General features: G+C 36.8%; 1 protein-coding gene across 1 annotated transcript in view; it reads right to left on the bottom strand.

The window, feature by feature from the left end:
- LOC131034101 (uncharacterized) overlaps positions 1 to 20,853 on the bottom strand; it is a 33,452-nt gene that overhangs the window by 11,545 nt on the left and 1,054 nt on the right. The window contains exons 5-8 of the mRNA XM_057965475.2: positions 5,368 to 5,420; positions 5,106 to 5,169; positions 4,921 to 4,963; positions 4,773 to 4,820 (exon numbers count right to left, since the gene is read on the bottom strand). Coding sequence (XP_057821458.2) covers positions 4,773 to 4,820; positions 4,921 to 4,963; positions 5,106 to 5,169; positions 5,368 to 5,420 — 208 coding nt within the window. The remainder of the gene's footprint in view (positions 1 to 4,772; positions 4,821 to 4,920; positions 4,964 to 5,105; positions 5,170 to 5,367; positions 5,421 to 20,853) is intronic.

The following is a 20,853-nucleotide window of genomic DNA, read 5'->3' as shown; positions in this document are numbered from 1 at the left end:
CTCTGCTTCACAGTCTCAAAAATTTGTTAGAAGTTTGAAAACTTTGTTTATAGGAATTTAAGTCTGAAGAGATTTACAAAATTAAAAGGGTTGTTAGCATTTGAATCTTGTGTATCTACATATTCCTCTTGTGCAGCTGCAATAGCCACTATTCAAAAATTCATCAAGAAAATTACAGTACATAAAATCACAAAACGCACTTTGTTGTTGACTATCAAATGTGTGATAGAATATTGTCAGGCTCTAAAACTAGGCCAGCCAACAATCTGAATGATTTTGACAAATCTCACAAGGAAGCCTTAAATTTGCTCAAGTTATCTATGTCTAATGATTTGATCCTTGAAGTCTTGTTTGCAAGTGCAATGTGGGGTACTTCAAAAGATAAGTACCAAACTTCTAAAAAGGCCAAAACATGCATTAAAAAAAAAGTTTTCTACTAAATTGCACGAAGGTGGATCTTTATCAAAATATCTTTTAAAAATCAAGAATATTTGGAATCAGCTTGCCATTGCAACAAACTAGTGAACAAGGATGATATGGTTGCTCTGATCATCATAATTTATTGCCCTCCTTTTAAACATTTAGTCTCTGAATGAAAAACTAGGCTTTGACCATATCTATTGCAGAAGGAATATCAACAAAAAATAGATGAATGAAGTTACTTCTAGAAATTCAAAAAGCGCACCTACAGCACAATTTCAAGGTACAAGCTACAGTTCTTCTACCACTTCACAAACATGGGGAAAAGTAGAATGCTTCTAAATCAAAAGTTTGGGCATGTCAAGAAAGATTCCATATCTATCCCACAAGCCACAAAACAAAACTAATGTGGTGGCTACTACTAAGGAAGACCTTGATGAATAGTTTGCATTGATGGTTTTTTAGACAATGTTATAGCAATCAATGGTTCTTTAAATTAAATGCCTCTAAACACTTCACATGTCAAAAGAATTTGTATATCAAGCTTATTATTGATGATGGTCACAGGGATTTGTTTTATTTGGTGACAGAGAGTCATATACAGTTGAAGAGATGGTCATGTGAGAATTGTTAGCTATGTTCCAAGTCTGAACAAAATTTTACTCTCTATTAGCCAAATTACAAAATATTCTAACATTCTTGTTCAATTCATAGGACAGAGTGCATTGGTTTTTACCCAGAATAAGATAAAATAATTGACGAGGAGTTATTTTTTGCAGTGTATAAAATCATGATGATTTATCAAGATTCCAGTATGTAGTTTTCAAGTGAAACTCGTTGACCCATATTTCATGAGTAGTGGTTCACATGATCCCATCTCTCAAGAGCGTAAATGATCCACTTCATTTATGCTCTTGAGAGATGGGATCATGTGAACCATTACTTATGAAATATGGGTCATTGCAAGTGATGCATATAGGGGTGAAGCACCAAGACTTTCTGAGAGGTCACCCATCCCAATACTCCATTGAATCAAGCATGCTTAACCATGGAGGATAACATAGTTCCTCAAACTCAAAGCGTTCACGCGATGTGTACAAAGGCTTATATAAACTTGTCGATCGTAGTTTGCATGTTGCTCATAAACCTAAGGAGGTTTGTACAAAAGCTAGTATTGTAGTGGCATTGGTAGATGTACCTTCTGATTCATGGATAATTTTAGTGTGCCATCGTTTGGATGGTTCTTCTCTACTTGTGTATCAACAATTCAAAACTAAAGGTGTCTCCATTCTTATTGAGGTTCAACCCATAAAAAATTCTGCTCTAGTCAACACTTTGTCTTCACAGTGTTTGCCTATTCTACTTCAGCAGACCCAATGGTATTTAAAGGTGAGCACAATAAATTCCCAAAATCAGATGCACCAACTCAGAGGACAAGCAAACCAATTGATAATTCCATAACAAACCATGTTCATTTTGTTCCTTTATATGTGTTTCTCAAGTGTCTACTGTCATGAAGTTTGCTTGAGCAAATATTTCCTCCTGTTTCTACAAAAAATTAGGAGCCCTATTGTAATTTAATGGCTAAAACTCCAGATCCTTCTGGTTTAGTCATTTACGGGGATATTAGTGTATTAGAAAGATGATATAATAAAATGTATATTAAACTTGGGTGGTAATGGGTTAGTTGTAGTTCATTAATAAGAATGCTGTAAGGTTGTTATAGTTATTTAATGAATTGGTTGTAACGAGGGAATTCTATATCTACATATTGTAGTGCTCTTTCTATGAGTATGCCTTAGGTTATCATTTTATTGGTTTCTATATCTTATGTGTACTATTGTAATTGATCGTTGTATCTTTTGGAAGGGTTATTATAATCTACTTATGATTAATGTACTTCAAGTTTAAATACTTTCATTGCACCATTCAAATACCCTGTCATGGAACACTGAGTGAAAGAAGCTACATACTTTAAAAACTTAAACCGTTTATTATTGGGATTGTTTTTTGACCTACTGATTTCTAATTCTATCAAACACTGAGCTGAGAGTGTTGTATCACTGAATCCGGGATTTATGATATCTGGACTTGTGGTCTGGTCTTCAGCAGCACTAATGCTGTCAATTTTTACTCCTGAATCCTGTGTATTGAAGTCCCTTCATTCAATTATACAAACAATATTTTCCTTGGAAAAATCCAAATCAATCATGGAAGTTTGAGAAAGGAATGCACGAAGAACATTACAAATTCTGTGATTAAAATGAAGACATCCCTTTTTCTCTGCTGCATTTTTAATAGTATTAAAGTTCCCCCCCCCCCTGCCCGCATAAGTATAGTATTCCTCAGATTGGAGATCTCAGCCCACAGTGTAATCTGATCTAGATAACTAATTCTATTATTACCATATGGTGGTTTATAATATATATACAATGGCAATGCATATATCAACATGGAACTCCATAGAGAAAAAACAGGCTGCCATGCCCAAGGGAAGGTAGAATGAGCATGATATTTATAGCTTGAAGGATCCCACAGGATCATGGTGTTTGCAATGTGGCAGTACATGAGTTCTGTGGGGCTCCACAATCCTGTGTAGTGGAGCTTTTTAAAGTATCCAACCCATGTTGTTCCCTGTAGAAGAACCATGCCAAATTTGCCCTTCTTTGTTTTCTGATGTAGAAAGTGGCACTTACAGGAGAGTATCGACATGAATTTGGGAGGAGATTTCCCCAGCATATTCTATTTTAGGTCAGTTCTATCAAACTGGGAGCTAGTTCCTTGTGGTTGTGGAACTTGTTCCCAGCATTTTTCATTTTTGTCTTCGGTATTGCTTGGATTGGGTTGGAAGTTTTCATTAAAATCTGCAGAGGGTTTCCTTTTTAGGGATTAAAAACCTAAAGGATGAACACTGAGAATCAGATCGGCTCTTTGGCTGCACCTATTCCTACTGTTCTTTCTTCTTCCAGGTACCTTGGAGATGTCAGCAATTGATATCAAATGGATTTGCTACTTGCTTGGCATGCAAACTATATGAGAATTCGATTTGGTTGATGATGGTTCTTTTTTTTGTTCTTCCATTACCTCTATTTCAGTAGGAACTTCTGTGAGAGCAAGCAAATGATTTCAGATATGGATTTGAAAAGGAGGTTTCGGTGTTGCCTTCTCTGTAATAAGCTCTTTAAAACCTGTCTTTTGCTAATGGTTTTTTGGTAGCATTCAAAGGGCTGTTCTCAGTCCTGTTTTTTTAAGTGACTCCATCATGTGGTTATAAATGGAGGCACACTTTGGCTAAGTGATCATTCTCATGACAAGATCTTCATCTGAACAAGATGGTCTCGTAGTCCTCTGATAGTTCACATTCAACTCCCCACAAATCCGATAATATCTGATACTGAAGTGGTTTTTTGGTTTCCAAATCAATACTCTCACTGATCGTGTAGTTTAAAAGTCCATGGTGTTTTGTAAGCTTTGAAGCAATGACATACTCCCCAATGTCTCCTGCAATTTTCTCTAGTGAGTATCCCTGCCAATATTCATTTGATAAGAGGGGGAGCATTGCATATAAAAATCCCATGCAAGGTATATATTCTGTAAGGTCAAATGCTATAGATCAGTATTTCATGAAGATGCCTGATTGTTTTATAAACTGAGGTCCTCCTCGAAAGATTTGGTATTTGTACTTCTTGGTGGAGAATATTGCCATGTAATACCCTTTGGGCATCATTAAGAGTTCTACCTCTCCCATGGGCTTTCAAATTTCCTGGGCCCAGAAGCGTAAGGTTTTAGCTCCCAGGAAAGCACCCATATTATATCTGTAGATCAGTCATCCACAACCTTGCTTCCATTTCTTCCATTCGAAACAATACTTTTTGAGAGCATTCCACTATAAGGTAACAGCCATTCTCTTTCTTTGTAGGAAATAACCACTTTAGGATAGTTGTTTTTGCATGTTACCATCTGAACTGATGTAGATCTTCCTTACAGATTAACATCTGGGATGGAAAAGACCATAGAATGGGTTAGAGGAGGTCATGGCCTCCTTGGCTGGAGCTGCAAGAGAGCTGCTTAGCCCTTGGTTGTAGTAAAAGAGAGTTCTTGAAGGTTAAGTCTAGAAATGCAGCAAGAAAAGAAACGACAGTGGGTAAGAGTATAGAACATGGAATCTGTGTCATAAATTTCTATAATTTATAAAGTTTCCATGATCAATTACTAGTGCAATGTTTATGCGGTAACACATTAGATCTACCACTTTACCGAATCAGAAAATAGATTAACATGAGAGAACCTGGAAATTCCTAGAGACAAGCATTTAATTAATCTGATATTACAGAATTGATGATGGAACTTACAGCACGTAATAATGTCCTTCGATCCCTCTCTCGTGAGTTCTTTATTGCCTGTGCAACAGCATAATATCCAATCAAATTATGTGCCATTGATTTAAAAAACCCTTTTCTACAATCATTCTTCATAGCAAGGAAAACCAAGCCTCCCTACCTCTTCCAATTGCTTGCGCTCAACTTCTACTTCTTCTGCATCTCTAAGAACATAAATTGCATATTAATTTTTTTGAAAGATAGAGCGCCTTATAGAGGTAGTAACCACAACAGTATTTTTCCTTACTAAAAAATAAGTACAAGTTTCATTCTAAGCACTTCAAAAACTAATGATAAGAGATTTACCTTCCAATTATAGCATCCACAACATGAGAGCATTTAGCACATACACCCCGTTCTTTAGCACAAGCTGTCATTTATTAAACAGAATCACATATATACCTTAAAAGATGAAAATAATAAAATATATAAGAAAATATCAAAAGTATACATGGTACATGTGAAAAGGCAGAAACTGTCAAAAAGATATACAGAATATATGAAATCCAGACGACCAAAAACTATCAAAAAGACTTAGAATGTAACTTTTCTTCATGTTTTATTTTACCTGAACACAACATGTGGTAGGCTTGTCGAACTGCTCGTTTCCCACAGTGTGCACTATTTCCACAGGAAAAACAAAATACATTTATTTCAGTAAAAAATTCAAGGACCATAAAAACCAAATACCCCAAAGACACTAAGCCTTTTTTTGAATAATTCATCCTGCAATTTCAAATGCTTAAAAAATCTTTTTTTATGTAAATGTCAAATAGGAAAAATACAAAAACATTAAACTATGATGATGAAACAAGAATTCATTGTAAAGGACAACTATGCCCATCTTGAAGTTATATGTTCTATACTTCTTGTGAGAATAGGATTTGCATCGCAAGATTTTCTTTGCAATTACCACTAAAAGTTCATCACACTCAAGAGAAGCCTATAGGAAATTCCTGGACAGGTGTAATTTAGGAGCAAGAGAAGCACCCTAGGCGATCTTAGCAATGAACTAGGGAATCAACAATATATTATTATCAATGTATATGTATATCTCATAGTTGAAAAGCTAGGGCTCAGCAATCACTCAACAAGCCCAAAAAAATTAAAAACTAGGGATGCAGAAAAAACTCAGGTAAAAACCTGGTAATAACTCAACAAATTTATCAGACATTTGAAAACACATAAAGTTTTGCAAATAATCTTCAAAAACACACATATTACTGAATTTATACAACATGTTACTAATTTCCATCATATATAAATCAAAAATAGAGTTTCATATAATCATAGACCAAAAAACAAGCTCAATCTCTCTCTTAATACGTATGAACTTCAAGTTTCAGTACCAATGAAAATTATCAATGAAGCCATATTCCTTTAAAATAAATAAGAAATGAAACCTACCAAAGAGGAGAAAACATAAAAAAAAAAAGTAATACCCTGGTTAGCAGCCTAAACTTCAAAAAAATATAAATTAAAGATTTCAGAAATCAATAGAATGTTGGTTGTGGATGTGATGCCTCTAAATTCTGGTAACATGACTTAATTAAAATTATTGATTAAGTTGTCCAAAAAAAAATATTAATTCAAAAAGGATGACTAATATTTAATTAATTTGATTAAAAATAAAATAAAAATAATAAAACAGTCACTTTATTAAATTCAGTCTTCCAGCAGTTGCAAATATTAAAAATGGCCTAATCTTCTAGATAGTGGTTGGAGGTCTTTATAAGGAGGTTGATAGGTTGTAGTAAGGCATGAATGGTATGAGAAATTGCAGCGTATGAGAGGCTGATCTACAGCAAAAGAAAATCTGAGGATGGAAACCTTCAGCAGATAGACAAAGTTGGACGAGAACCTAACTCTTTTTAAGGGTGGATTTGATCAGGATTCACATTCAGCAAAACTTGTAAGTCTTATGTGAATGAAAATTTGCAGATGGTTCTATTGTCAGATTTATTACTCATAGAAGCCTTGAGGATGGATATTATTTTGATAGTTGGAAGAGTCTCATTTTAAAAAGCTTATGTTGGTGTAGAATTATTTAATGTTGGCCATTTATCTGTATCTTGGCGTGAGAAAGAAAAAAGCCAAATATCTTTATATTGACTTAACAAAGTGCGACTATTGTTTTGAGTTAAATATTTTATTTGGTTTCTTGATACCATCGGGAATTAATTGGCTAAATGAGATAGTTGCTGAAGCTTCATACTTGAGCATGAATATTTCTATGGTCAAGCTCCTAGCTTCAAAACATCTCATTTTCCTAAGTCGACAGAAGTATCTTTCCCGTTTTAATATCGCAGCTGCAGCAGTTCAATGGGTTAATAAAATATGAAGTGTCCTTGGCTGCGACATTGAAGAAGTCCAGGAAGTATATTGAGCCGGGTTTCCTTTCCATTTTGGCTTGTAAGGAAGTTGGAGGATATGAAAAGGGTTCTGGTTGCACCATCATTAGATGTGGATACACAGAGAATCAAAAGAAGATTTTATTCATATCAGTATCAGGGTTTGATGTTCAAAGAGCATTCCAACAATTGTAAGCACAAGGTGGAGGTTTAGGAAAGTCTATCGCTAAGGAAATTATGCTGAAGTGCCTTTCAATGCTGAGGCAAGATTATATTTGGGTTTTCATGTGCCTGGTAGAATGAACAAGTTCCAATTGAATGATATATCAGTGCAAATCTAAGGTGTGAAGAATTCTATGTTTGCAATGCATTATCGTGTTCTGTTTTGTGAAGAAAGCTGCTCTGTTTGTAATATTGCAAGAAAAATTCTTGAGACTATAAAGAAAGGTCAGAACTTCATTTGAATTCTTAAGTATTTGAGTTTCCATTTCTATGTTTAATTTTAAATTTTAATTCAAACTATCTCCTGCCGGAACGCAATGTTAAACATTTGAAACTGACATCTGAACTCTCATGAACAGTAGTATTGAAACTTTATATGATCCACAACAAATGTGTTTTAAGTGCAAAATTTTGGAAATCTGTTACAAGGATCTTTATAGTGGTATCACAGCTTTGACCCTGCCAGCCCCTAGGTTAAGTATTTATGAGTTGGGATGAGTCTGCGTACATTGTTAATTTTAGGATCAGACTGATAAATTAGGATCAGACAGATGATAGCAATGACAGAAAATCAAAATAATGAACACAAGGAACACCAAAATACCCTGGGAAAACCTCCCTATTAGAGGTAAAAAAACCCAGCTATAAATCTCAGATCTTATTATGCAATAATCAGTCAGTATCTTTACAATTCGGCCTCAACACTTGAAGCATTCAGAACAGCAGTATACGCATAGTAGTAGAAGGAATCCAAACTAGGGCACGCACAGCAAAATAATGAACTTATCTGCAGTATACTTGAATGATAATCAAGGAAGACAGTTTGATGACCATTCGCTAATCATCGACACCATTCGCTGACCAAAGGAGACAATTCGCTGACCATAAATGAAGTTCGCTCATCCAAAGTCAGTTCGCTGTTATTGAAGATGGATTCACCGATCTTGAAGTGTATTCGCTGTCCCAGAATTGATTCACTATCCTTTGGGAATAGTTCGCTGCCCTTTAGATCATAATTCACTGTCCTGCTGAAGGAATGTATTTTGCTGATGCTCTGCTGAAGGAGTTAGCTGAGGAAAATGAATGTATATTATGCTTGCATGAACTCCTGAATATATATGTAACTTAGCCACCTTATACACCTTAGGTCGGCTTCACAAATATGCTCAAAACTTGGCGCCCAATATAGGGTCAGCCCTATTATATTTACAAGTTACAATGTTCAATATAGGGTTAGCCCTATTTACATCGCCCATTACAAGTTACATTATAGGGTCGGCCCTATGGCAATTACAAGTTACATTTAATTTTACACATTAATGTGACTAAGGTTGATAGGCCAATTAGTCACCCATAGGCTAGGTCAGCCCTAGACGGAATCCGACCTAGCTACAAACATCAACACTCCCTCTTAGCTAGGGAGGAGTCCTCCTCAATATCTGAATCACCTAGTGACAACCACCATGGCTACTCCCAGAGGGTGGGTCCATCACGGCTACTCCCATGAATGGAACAAGTGAACACAACCACCATGGCTACTCCCAGAGGGTGGATCCATCATGGCTACTCCCATGAATGGAAACAAGTGAACACAAGTGCCCATCACGCAATCGTGATGTCGTCATCTCAACATGACGTTCACCATAGGTACTCCCAGAGGGTGAATAAACACAAGTGCTAGATCATGGAATTTCTTCCATGACATCCACCATACCTACTCGCAAAGGGTGGATCCACCATGCCTACTTGCAGAGGGTGGAAGAGGGCGTTCACCTCAAACTTCTCCCAAAAGAGTGCATTACCACTATGCCTACTCGCAAAGGATGGTTCCACCATGCTTACTCGCAGAGGGTGGAACAAGGGCTTTCACCTCAAACTTCTCTCACATAGAAGAATGCATTACCAAGGGCTTGCACCTCAAACTTCTCTCGCAAAGAAGAATGCATTAACAAAATCTTCAAGACGATGTGGCTCCCTCTGAAGCTGGAATGTCAGGCTCCCTCTGAAGCTGAAATGACAGGCTCCCTCTGAAGCTGAAATGACATTTCATCCTTTTAGAACAAGAACCCTTCTGAGTTGACATTTGACCTTCGCTCCTCCTGAGGTGCCCCTATGTCAACTTCCGCAGAAGAAGCTAGAGGAGTAGACCTAAATTTGCACTCTCAAGCAATGTGGCCATACTTGTCACACTCAATCCCATGGCAGCAAGTTGTGTCTCTATCTTTCAGCCTGCGAAGCTTCCTCACAAGATGCCTCAAGCTCTTCCTTCCTTGAATTCCTCAATCTCAGATAATTAATTCATCATTCATTTGCTTCTCGGTCCAACCTGCATTTTAACAAGATTAATAATAGTTTATATCAAACTACAAGTGAAGTAAGAAGCAAATATCATTGAAGGATCAACTAATGAAGTAATGGAACTTATCTTTGTTGATTCTGAAATATCTTCCTTTCATCTTTACTGCTCCCGGAAGTGCTAATCTCCCCACAAGACGAAAGCAATCTGCTCATCTCAGATATCTCAAACACATTATGCAGCCAGCATATTCAATATAGGACCAGGCGTCTCAAGGCACCATTACAATCCATGTACATAGAGAATGAAATCAATGTGACCAATCATCACAATCGAGTTGTAGTTCTCCTTTTATTTCTGAGACACTCTCAGAAATCTTCACAAATGAAGGTGAGGATAATACTCAGAAGGATATGCATGGGCTGAGTGAATCACAAGTACCAGCCCAAAGCATGTTAAACATTAGCCCTGCATAACAACCAGCCATAGCCATGGCTGGCTGTCCAACCTTTGCAACTACACCATCTGCTACAGAATTTCCCAATGCCAACACTGTTATACCCCATAAGGCTAGTGGCAACTTTAATATGATACCAAGTGCTGCCAGGCAACCTAGAAGCTCTCCAGCTACAAAGGACATTAATAATAGTTCATCCAATGCAAATGAAGCATACAAGATTCACTAATCCAATGTAATTGCATGAATTTATACTCTACATAAAATTCATGGTCATTAATTAAAGGTACAAACAACAAAGGAATACTTATCTTTTATTGTGGGTACACCATTGTGCTAGATCTTTCCATCCATTCGCTCCTACGTTTTCTCCACAAACTCATCAAGCAACACCCTTATTCTTCATCCTCCCTATATTGTAACACCTTATTCTTGTGTTCTTAGCTGATTATCTTCCTCTTGATTCGCCATGTTGGAGAATGAATTTTGTAAGTTCTTCATTTCATGCTCCACATTTCCTATTCCTTGCTTGCATCAAACCTTTATCTGCTTATTAGGGCAGACTTTGATGATGCAGGTCTGAATTTGGAAATCTGAATTAGGTCTACTTAACTCACATTCGGGCTGTTGATGATTTCGCTCCAAATCAACCTCAAAACATATACAAATATTTCCCAAATTCGTTAATATCATGATGAGACATGGACCAGCTAGGACTCGAACCTAGGACCTTCCATAACATTGTTGGAGTGCTCTACCACCGAGCTACTGGCTCCTCTTGGACCAGTCCATCATCGGTCCAGGTGTGGCTTATTTCCAACACCAACACCCCCCCTTAAGCCACACCTCTCGTGTGCTTGGGGCTCCTAGCCTGGACCTGACTCTAATACCATGTTGATTTTATGATTAGACTGATAACAAAGAACATAAAACAATAAACGCAATACACATAACACAGTAGTACCTTGGGAAAACCTCCCTCTTGGAGGTGAAAAACCCAGCAACAATTATCTCAGTTTATATTAGATCAAACACAGTAGCACAATTACAACATTCCCATGCTAGGGCAGACTTATCTGAAATGCTATGACCTTGACAATCCTTCAAATGCAGATCGCTGTCACTGTAACTTCATTCGGCAGCACTGAAGGATGTTCGCTCAGCTTGGAATACAAGTTCGCCAGCCTTTAGACAAATTCAAGAACCCTCGGTGATTTGCTGATTGCAGAGATAGGAAATTCGCTGATTGTATTGATGTTAGAATGATCACAAATCATCTTGTATATATATGAATTAATGCCTCCAATAGATCATAGTCGGCCTTGTAGTTTTGGCGCCAAGAATAGGAACAGACCTTTAATTGCAAGTTACATATAGGTCGGCCCTAATTACAAGTTACACATAGGTCGGCCCTAATTACAAGTTACATAATTGCACAAGGGGTTCGCCCATTTAGGGTCAGACCTTAATGCTTTACAAGTTACACAAATTACATGCTACCACCCATGATTACATAAATAACTTAAACTAGAATCCGATTCTAGCTACATATTTCAACATATCAAACCTTATAAATTCACACCCATGATTGATATCCAAACTCACTTCCTAGTATAAGTAAATTGCTCCAGAATCTGATGAAATTGCCTCTACCCTTAAGGTCTTGTAATTCACCTAGGTCTGATTTGTAAGTTTGGAAATGCACCTTCACTTGTGGAGATCATTTTAAATCAAATCAATTATTGCCTCCTTCAAAAGGTGAAGTAGGAGCGATGCTATCACACAGTCTGATCATAACTGAGTCAACCTTGGCTCTGATATCATGTTAATTTTAGGATCAGACTGATAAATTAGGATCAGACAGATGATAGCAATGACAGAAAATCAAAATAATGAACACAAGGAACACCAAAATACCCTGGGAAAACCTCCCTCTTGGAGGTGAAAAAACCCAGCTTAAATCTCAGATCTTATTATGCAATAATCAATCAATATCTTTACAATTCGGCTTCAACACTTGAAGCATTCAGAACAGCAGTATATGCACAGTAGTATAATGAATCCAAACTAGGGCACGCACAGCAAAATAATGAACTTATCTGCAATCTAATTGAATGCTAATCAAGGAAGACAGTTTGATGACCATTCGCTGATCACTGACACCATTCGCTGACCAAAGGAGACAATTCGCTGACCATAAATGAAGTTCGCTCATCCAAAGTCAGTTTGCTGTTATTGAAGATGGATTCGCTGATCTTGAAGTGTATTCGCTATACCAGAATTGATTCGCTGTCCTTTGGGAATAGTTCGCTGCCCTTTAGATCATAATTTGCTGTCCTGCTGAAGGAATGTATTTTGCTGATGCTTTGCTGAAGGAATTCGCTGAGGAAAATGAATGTATATTATGCTTGCATGAACCCCTGAAAATATATGTAACTTAGCCACCTTATACACCTCAGGTCGGCTTCACAAATATGCTCAAAACTTGGCGCCCAATATAGGGTCAGCCCTATTATATTTACAAGTTACAATGTTCAATATAGGGTTAGCCCTATTTACAAGTTACATTATAGGGTCGGCCCTATGGCAATTACAAGTTACATTTAATTTTACACATTAATGTGACTAAGGCCGATAGGCCAATTAGTCACCCATAGGCTAGGTCGGCCCTAGAAGGAATCCGACCTAGCTACAAACATCAACATACATCACCTATCAGAGACAAAAGTGGCAAGCACAAGCACAATCCAACTCTGGTTCAGAAGGTGAAATGGGCGATAGGCAACAACACACTAATACAAGTCAATTGGCGATGCTAGGTGATCTAGCAAGAGGTCAACAATAAATAGTTGAAGCAATGAATCAGATAGCACAATCCATGAACACTAGCAATTGAGATAGGCAAGATGAGCAGCGAACAGATGGCCAAAATGAGCAAGGTGAAGAAAGTTAAACTTCCAAGGCAACAAGTAGAACAACTACCCAGCCATTAATGCCCACATTTTTGGCAGAACCACCCCGAGGAGCAGCAGAGCAGCAGGAAGGTGGTGAAACGTTTGCAGACTATCAAAGAGAGTATGAAACACTTGGCGAAGAATTTCACGCAGTGATGTCCCTAGCAGATTTTTGCACTATCAAATACAGGAAAAGGCCCAGGATTGAGAGAGGTCAAGGCAATAATAGGGATTTGCAGCAGAAGGTGGGCAAGTTGTCCATTCCAAACTTTGATGGATCTGGCTGATATACTACACATCCTTGGGTGCAGAAGTTGGATACCTACTTTCAGCAGAATCCAATAACGAAGGCAGAAGAGATCAAGTATGCTACTCTTCACTTGGATGGCAAAGCACGAGTGGTGGCACCAAGGATTGGTCACCTTAGGACATGCTCACATCACTTCATACACCGACTTCACACAACGATCGATTGACAGGTTTGACAAAAATGATCCAGAATTGCAATTTTGTGAGTTGGCTAGTTTGAAGCAAGTATGTTTAGTAGATGCAAATGTGTCTCAATTTCAGAAGCTTTCAGTTATGGTCACCAACATTTCAGAGAATAGATTGATTGTACTTTTTCTCAAAGAATTGATTGAGCCACTTCGTAGCCTTGACCATCCTACTCTCTTTGATGCCATTAAGAGAGCACGCCACATGGAGTTATCAACCTCTAAGGATAAGCACAATCATGAGGATACCAATGCCAAGCAAAAGAAGTTGTCTCAAGAGGAGTCACAAGTTCCACCCAAGACAAGTAAGGAAGATGATAAGAAGAAGTTGGAGTTTGAAAGCAAGAATGAGCTGTGTAAGAAGTTGTGTTTCACTTGTCAAGAACCATGGGAGCCTGGTCACAGGTGCCTTGGGAAAGACAAACTGCATTATATCAAAGTCACATCCTACATTGATGACACAATTGATGATACTTCAAAGAGTGCAGTAACGAGCAAGATAATACAGCCTTAGCACATCGTGCTATTGCTTCAATTCCAGGTATTCCCAAGTATCATCCATTTAGAGTAAGAGGAGTTGTGGATGGACTGCGAGTGACATGCATGGTGCACGGCAGCGCAACTCACAATTTCGTGAGTGATAGCTTAGTGGCAAAGAGAGGATTTCCAATGGAGGATTTTCTAGGATTCCATGTCGTGATGGTGGATGGATTTAAGATGAGTTGCAACAAAAGGGTACCATAGATGAGCATTGACTTTGATGACTACACCATCACTGATGATTTCTATGTGATGGGAATTACCGATTCTGATATTGTATTAGGAACTCAATGGTTGCATTCTTTTGGATGATATAGTCAAGATTTCCAGCAGAAGGAGTTGGAATTCATGGCGGATGGGAAGAGGATGGTACTCAAGGCTTTGGTGGATGAAGCACCACAAAAAGCATTGGCAAGGATGATGACGGCTATGTACAATCATGATGTGATTGAGTGGGTGGCCTCACCAGTTGAGTCTTTCCAAAAAGTTTCAACATGTGGAGATGACATCGGTGTGAGATTTTTCAGGTATGTCACTTCATGTTGAGTTTCCTATCTCTTATGCATATGTAGTGGGCAGCTTGAAGTATGAGAGATGGATGAGTATGCAAAAACTCATGAGTATGAAGCATATTGTTGATCATCAGTTTGCGTGGGATTTTGTTATTTTTGGGTTTTACCATTTTTTCCACAAAAACAATGAAACTTCAGTTTTCAGGGTTTGATGGTTTTTTCCACAAAACTTGTGGTATGTTTCAGCCTGTTTTGAGTCGCACCTGGGGTTGCTAGGCACACATCTGCAAAAGTGGTATCTTGTAGTTTGTTTTGGAGTTGTTGGAATGACCACTGCTCAATGCAAAAGTTTTTGCAATTTTTTGACAAAATCATGTATGTTGCTCTTTGGAGGGTTTGCCAATTTTTCCTCAAAATCATGGTTTCAGGTTTTTTTCGGCTCAGTAACTCATGTGCGACGGTTCTGTAATTCACATGTGATCATTACATCAGTTTGGACAGCTTCTGGTACTATCGGTCATTAACATTCTACAGATCCAAGGAGGGTCTCAGCAACAGCAGAGTGTTCGAAGAGAAGGAGCAGCCTTCTTTGCGTTTGTGACCTGCAGTATTTTCTGTAGGGTAGTGAGTACGATGACCATTAAGAGAGGGCATTTATATAATATTGTATTGTTCATAATGGTCATCTCCAGTTATCAATTAGTTGGTCTATTTAAATTATTTTTAGTGTCTTAGAGTTAAACTGGCAGTCGCCATATTTAGCATCAAGTTTATCTTCCAGTTAACGATTTGTATACTGTCTTGTAAATCTCTATTTAAGGAGCTTTTGTCTCCTTTGTTAATACATCGATTATTTGAGCAATTAATTTTTCATTGAAAGCTCTCAAGATTTAATTCAAAGGCAAAATGAGTTGGAGAATTGTTCCATGCTATAGTAGCGACCTTTAGTGGGCATCTGCAAATAGCACATATATGGATCTTTTATTGGTCTTTAGTCTCTTAAATGTAGCCTCTATAGATTTGAAAGCATTTTTACTACTGCGTCTATAGATTTGGAAACAAAATTTGTAACAAGCAACTTATAATATTAAGCTCAACCCCTTGGCCTTGAATTGGTTTTAAATAGAGAAAAATGAAATTTGTTTTGGGATCATGGGCCCATGTTTTGTGTATGTATTTGCAGTGCCGACCATTGTTCCAAACCCCATCTCTTGCATCCCCCTATTCCAAAACTTCATAGAACAATGCAAAATATTCAAATTCTTGTTCACAGCTTTGGTTTAAGTGATTTTTTGGTATCTATGCATCTATATAGTTGGTAGTGAGTTCATATAATGATTACTTCTTAAGCTCTTTCCAGGTCTTGAACCTACATGCACATAGATTCTCAGATAACTGAGAAGACCATATACTGTAGAACCGTTATTAGATTTGACCTGGAGACGGTTTCCCAGGAATCTTGAACCTCCTTACACGTTACATGTTTGAGAATCTGTTACATTTTGCTTGAAAGCACTTCCTAGGATTAACAGATATAAAAAGCGATCCGAAGCTAAAATGAACGGGCAGCCAAATGTATTTTAAGGCAAAAAATTAAAAACAAATGGAATGAGTACCGCACTTTATCAATAGGACCCTCATTTAATTATTAGTCCCTGCCTATTAATTTGTTAATAGGCAGGGAACTCATGTTTTCACCTCAACTCTTTTTTATTAATTTGTTCAAATTGAAGGTAAATTTTTTTGCTTTTCTATAGATTCTAATATATAAATTTGATAAATAATATTTTTGATCATTTTTTGCTTTTTTCTGATTGGTTGTTTATATTTTTCCTAGTGGTTTTTTTCATTTTAATTATAAAAAATTTATAAAAAAAATGTTCACGTGTGTTACTTTATAGCTACGAGTACATGCCAGTTCATCGTTGCTGATGTAATAATACGGAGTATTCGTACTAGAATTTATTTTGATGGGATTTTTTAAGACTCCTATTGTTTTTTGTTAAGCTCAATCTGAAGGAAGCCCATGCATGGTGTTCTCGCAGCCTGAACAAATTGGAGGAGGCACATACTAGTAACTTAAAAAATTATTCTGCCTTATTCTCCCTTGATACTCAATTGAATGAAATTCTGTATTTGTTTATTTCATTATTCAGACCCTGTAATTAGATTTTTAGTTTCTCCAACCTTTCATGGCTGGAGCCCTAGTTCTGCCACAAAATTCATTTCGTGGTCTGTTAATAATTATGGAATTCAAATGTTAATGTTCCCTTCAGTTCCAAGTAATTTTTTGTTTGTTTTCCTGCATTTCGTCAACGAAATCCTGTAGTTAGGGTTTTTGTCTTCCATGATTCAAGACCTAGTTTTGTCGCAGAATTCGTTTTGTATGTTTATAACAGTTAGGAAAGTGAATTGTAACCTTGTCCACTCATACCCAGGTAATTAAAAATATATTTTTCTTTTTGTATTTTGTCTACGAAACCCTGCAACTAGGGATTCAAAAAATATATACACATCAAAAAGAAAAAATGTTGGAATTTCCAAAACCCTAGCAAGGGAAAATTGTGCCTGGTGTGGGCAGGGCGAAAGATGAGCCAATTGTAGCGGCCGTTTAAGCGTGACTCGATCTACGCCCTCAACGCGGCCTCCGAGAGCCCTAGAGGCAGTCGCCGAAGCACCAATTCAGTGGCACTGCCCTGATTTTTTTATCTCTTTCTCGATTTCTTTCTTTCTTCTCCAAAAACCCTATAAGATTTTTTAATTCCTACAGACGTGTGTTGTTAATTATAGAAGACCTTTTCTTCCCATTCTCTATACAGCTATTCCATACTCTAGTGTAATGCGTTTATTTGAGTTTAATTTTTAGGCTTTTGTTTTTTTCATTTTTAGCTGAAGTTTATGTAGGAGACATAGAGAGAGGTTGCAGCTTGTGTAATGTTTTTTTTTTTGCTAATTCAAATGAGGGTAGGATGCACTCCCTTACTATAAATATCGAAAAAGATTACAAAAGAATTCCTGTCATGACTCAGGACAGAGAATCAGGATAAAACATCGAGGACATTACCATGTCAACTGAAATTACATATATATTTACAAATGATGGTGGGGAATAAACATGAAATTAACATGATATCATCATTTTTCGAAAGTTCTTGCATAGCTAGTCAACTGGCCTTGATGATAAAATGTGTGTACTCTACAGAGGAGGTACATATTCAATTCCAAAAGGGGTCAAACTATAGATTAATGGAAGAACAATCCCATTGCCAACTTCCACAGGTAGACATATCATACACCTTATTGGTGTTTCACTTGGTAGTGACATAAAAATTACCTTTGCCCCTTATTTATTCTGCCTGCAAGAAAGTCTTTTGGTGTCTAAAAGACCAATAACAAATTTTAAGACCTTGTTAGTGATTTGAATTTTGAATTCCAATTGAATTGTTCATATAAATATTCCCTCTTGAAACTGAAGTTTGGAAATTAAATATTGAATTCTCTTTAAGCTTTCTTGACAAATTTCTCTCCATCTAGCAATTTTAGGCCAAATAAGGTTTAGCTTTTACTCCATATTTGGGACTGGATATTGAGCCAAGACTTTGAATGCGTAGAAATAAGTCCATTTAATTTTGTATACACCTGTATGCCCAAATTTATGATACTCTCAACAGGGTAAAGGAAAATAATGTAATCTTCAAGACCGACAAGATGGTCCTTTTATTTTGTTGAATTGTTTATTTTTCTGGATGACCAAGCTTTTACCCTGGGTAATTAAGGGGTTCCCAATCGACCAGGGAATGAACCTAGATGGTTTTCTTTTTCTTCTTTGTTACTTTTTGAATTTCTTTATTCTAAAATGAAAATATGAGTTAAATCCAGTTTTTTCTGTTTGTGTGGCAGTAACGGCTGTCAATACAACAAGGCAGGTCATTGGCGTTCTAAATGCAGAGAGCCAGGAAATCGATCTTTTTTTGGCTGAGGTGAATCTGCCTAAAGACAAAGGCTTTAAGATGTTAAAGCACATTATGAGGGAGGAGCACTTACAGCGAATACCTATAGTTAGTGAGTGACCATTTTGCAGCCTGAACAACTAATTGCTGGATGTTGGACTATTTTTAGGCATCATACCTTTCAAATGCTAAATTATACCTCTTGAAGAATTAAGGAAGCAATGTTCCTAAAGTTTATGTAACCTTTACATTCAGTTACTTTTCTTGTTGCTTGGATGATGAGGTACATGTAATATAAAGATAAAATGTCAGCAAATATCACAGTGCTTGCACAGTTTAGACCAAAAATTGCATTGAGTTGAAGTACTTGCTTGCCCCAGATAAGTTGGATGTGAAGAATGACCATGTATATTTACGTATTTTTTTGGTGCATGTCAGTGATGTCTTCTTAGGACGAGATAACCATTTTTATATAGTGCTTAAAACTGGGAGCAACTGATTAACTCGTAAAGCCACTTCGTGTCAATGAGCTTCTCAACTTGTAGATTCACATGTGGAGAAGAAGGCGAGAATGGTGCAAGAAGCTTGACCTGACCCTCAATTGTTTGGTGAGCTTTTCTTTTAGATATTGGAACTTCCTTTTGTCTAGTAGTTTGACTTGTATTATGACTTTCAAAATGATTGCAACCATACTTACAACAACGTATGCCTTTATCATTGTGCATTGGCAGCAGGGATTGGCAAAGAAGAATGTTATTGGTGGAAACTTCAACCATAAATTTGATTTGCTCGCATTAGATCCCAGCAAATCCAACACCAACAGTACCACTTTGTTCTCAGATGATACTGATGACAAGAAACCAAGGAGCTGCACTGAACGTAAAACTAGTACTCTAGCCACACCTCCTGAGTGCCAAATACAATGAATGTTAAAATAATTGAAGTCTTTAGTCTCTAAATTTTCTTATTTATTAGTCATGTACGATTAAGATAAAAGACATATTTTTCTTTCTTTTGGATAAAGTAAGAGGAGTTTTTCTCTATGTTAAATTCTCTAGAGAGAACATTTTAGTCCAAAGAGAGGCAGTCATATGAAAATCTAACATTTATCCTGCAAGTATCTATTCATAAGTTTGAGTAGCTATATTCTGCAATGAGTTCTAATTGTTTGATTTCCTGTATTCCTCAGGCTACCTGAACCTAATCTCACATGGAAGGAATGCAGACCTATATGATGAAGCTCACAAGCCCATTCGTTCACTGTACCAGAGTGTTCATTAGTTGTATATGATTCTTTCAAGGATGGTTTCATATGCTTCTCTTAATTTTGACTCTCTCCTACTGAGTGAATACCTTATCCTTGTTTGCATACTTCCTAACTTTATATGTTTTGCATATGGTGATTTTTCCATCTGCAATTGATATTCAAAAGCTTTTTCAAGGCAATTTAATTTCTTTAAGCATTTGTGTTATTATTTTCTTTTTTAAATTTCTAGTTATGTAAATCCATACAAAATAACTCCATGCAATCGAATAAGTTGTTACTCTGTGAATACCTTTACTTCCTTAAGAATTTAAGTTAAAAGAAAATCTCTAAGCAATTTGACTAAACTGTGCAACCTTTCAAAACGATTTGAACCCTGGAAACTGCTCTTTTTGTACTCTATTGAATTGGGCATTCCCTTTGACAAATGAAATTTAGCATGGGCTAGGGTTAGAAAACCTTCTCATTATCCCTCTTCCAGTCAATCAACAGAAAATTCATTATTAAATTTGAGTGTTATGTTGCATTTTTGCCTTGATATGGACCTATGTTTGTTTCCTTATATGGATTCACGGTTGCTGCTCATAGTTTGAATGTGTCCAATAATATTATTTATTTGCCATCACACCAAAAATTTCATATTTTGTAAGGCAGTTATGTTCATTTTGGTAGTTTGTTATGTTCTTAACTTTTACTTAATTGTGTCATTTATCTATACTTAAAGAAAAAGTCGGGTTTGGTTAAACTAGTCACTTTTCATCCCAAGATGTCAAGAAATATTATAAGCTTTACCAGTTAACTGACTTGTACATATTTGTAGATTGCTTAAAGCAGCAAATTTCAATATTAAGACATTTTGTCGTGATTAATGTATTGGAAGAACTTTATATATGGAAGCATTAGAACATGCCAAATTTTGAGGCGAACATTCTCAATTGGGGTTCATGTCATGCAAATTTCATTTGAGATTGAGTTACATAGCTTTTCCAGTTTTCCTAGTTCATTTTTGTGTAT

This window comes from Cryptomeria japonica, chromosome 10 (assembly GCF_030272615.1).
Source record: "Cryptomeria japonica chromosome 10, Sugi_1.0, whole genome shotgun sequence".
Lineage (NCBI taxonomy): Eukaryota > Viridiplantae > Streptophyta > Pinopsida > Cupressales > Cupressaceae > Cryptomeria > Cryptomeria japonica.
This window is presented reverse-complemented; position numbering and strand designations above follow the sequence as displayed.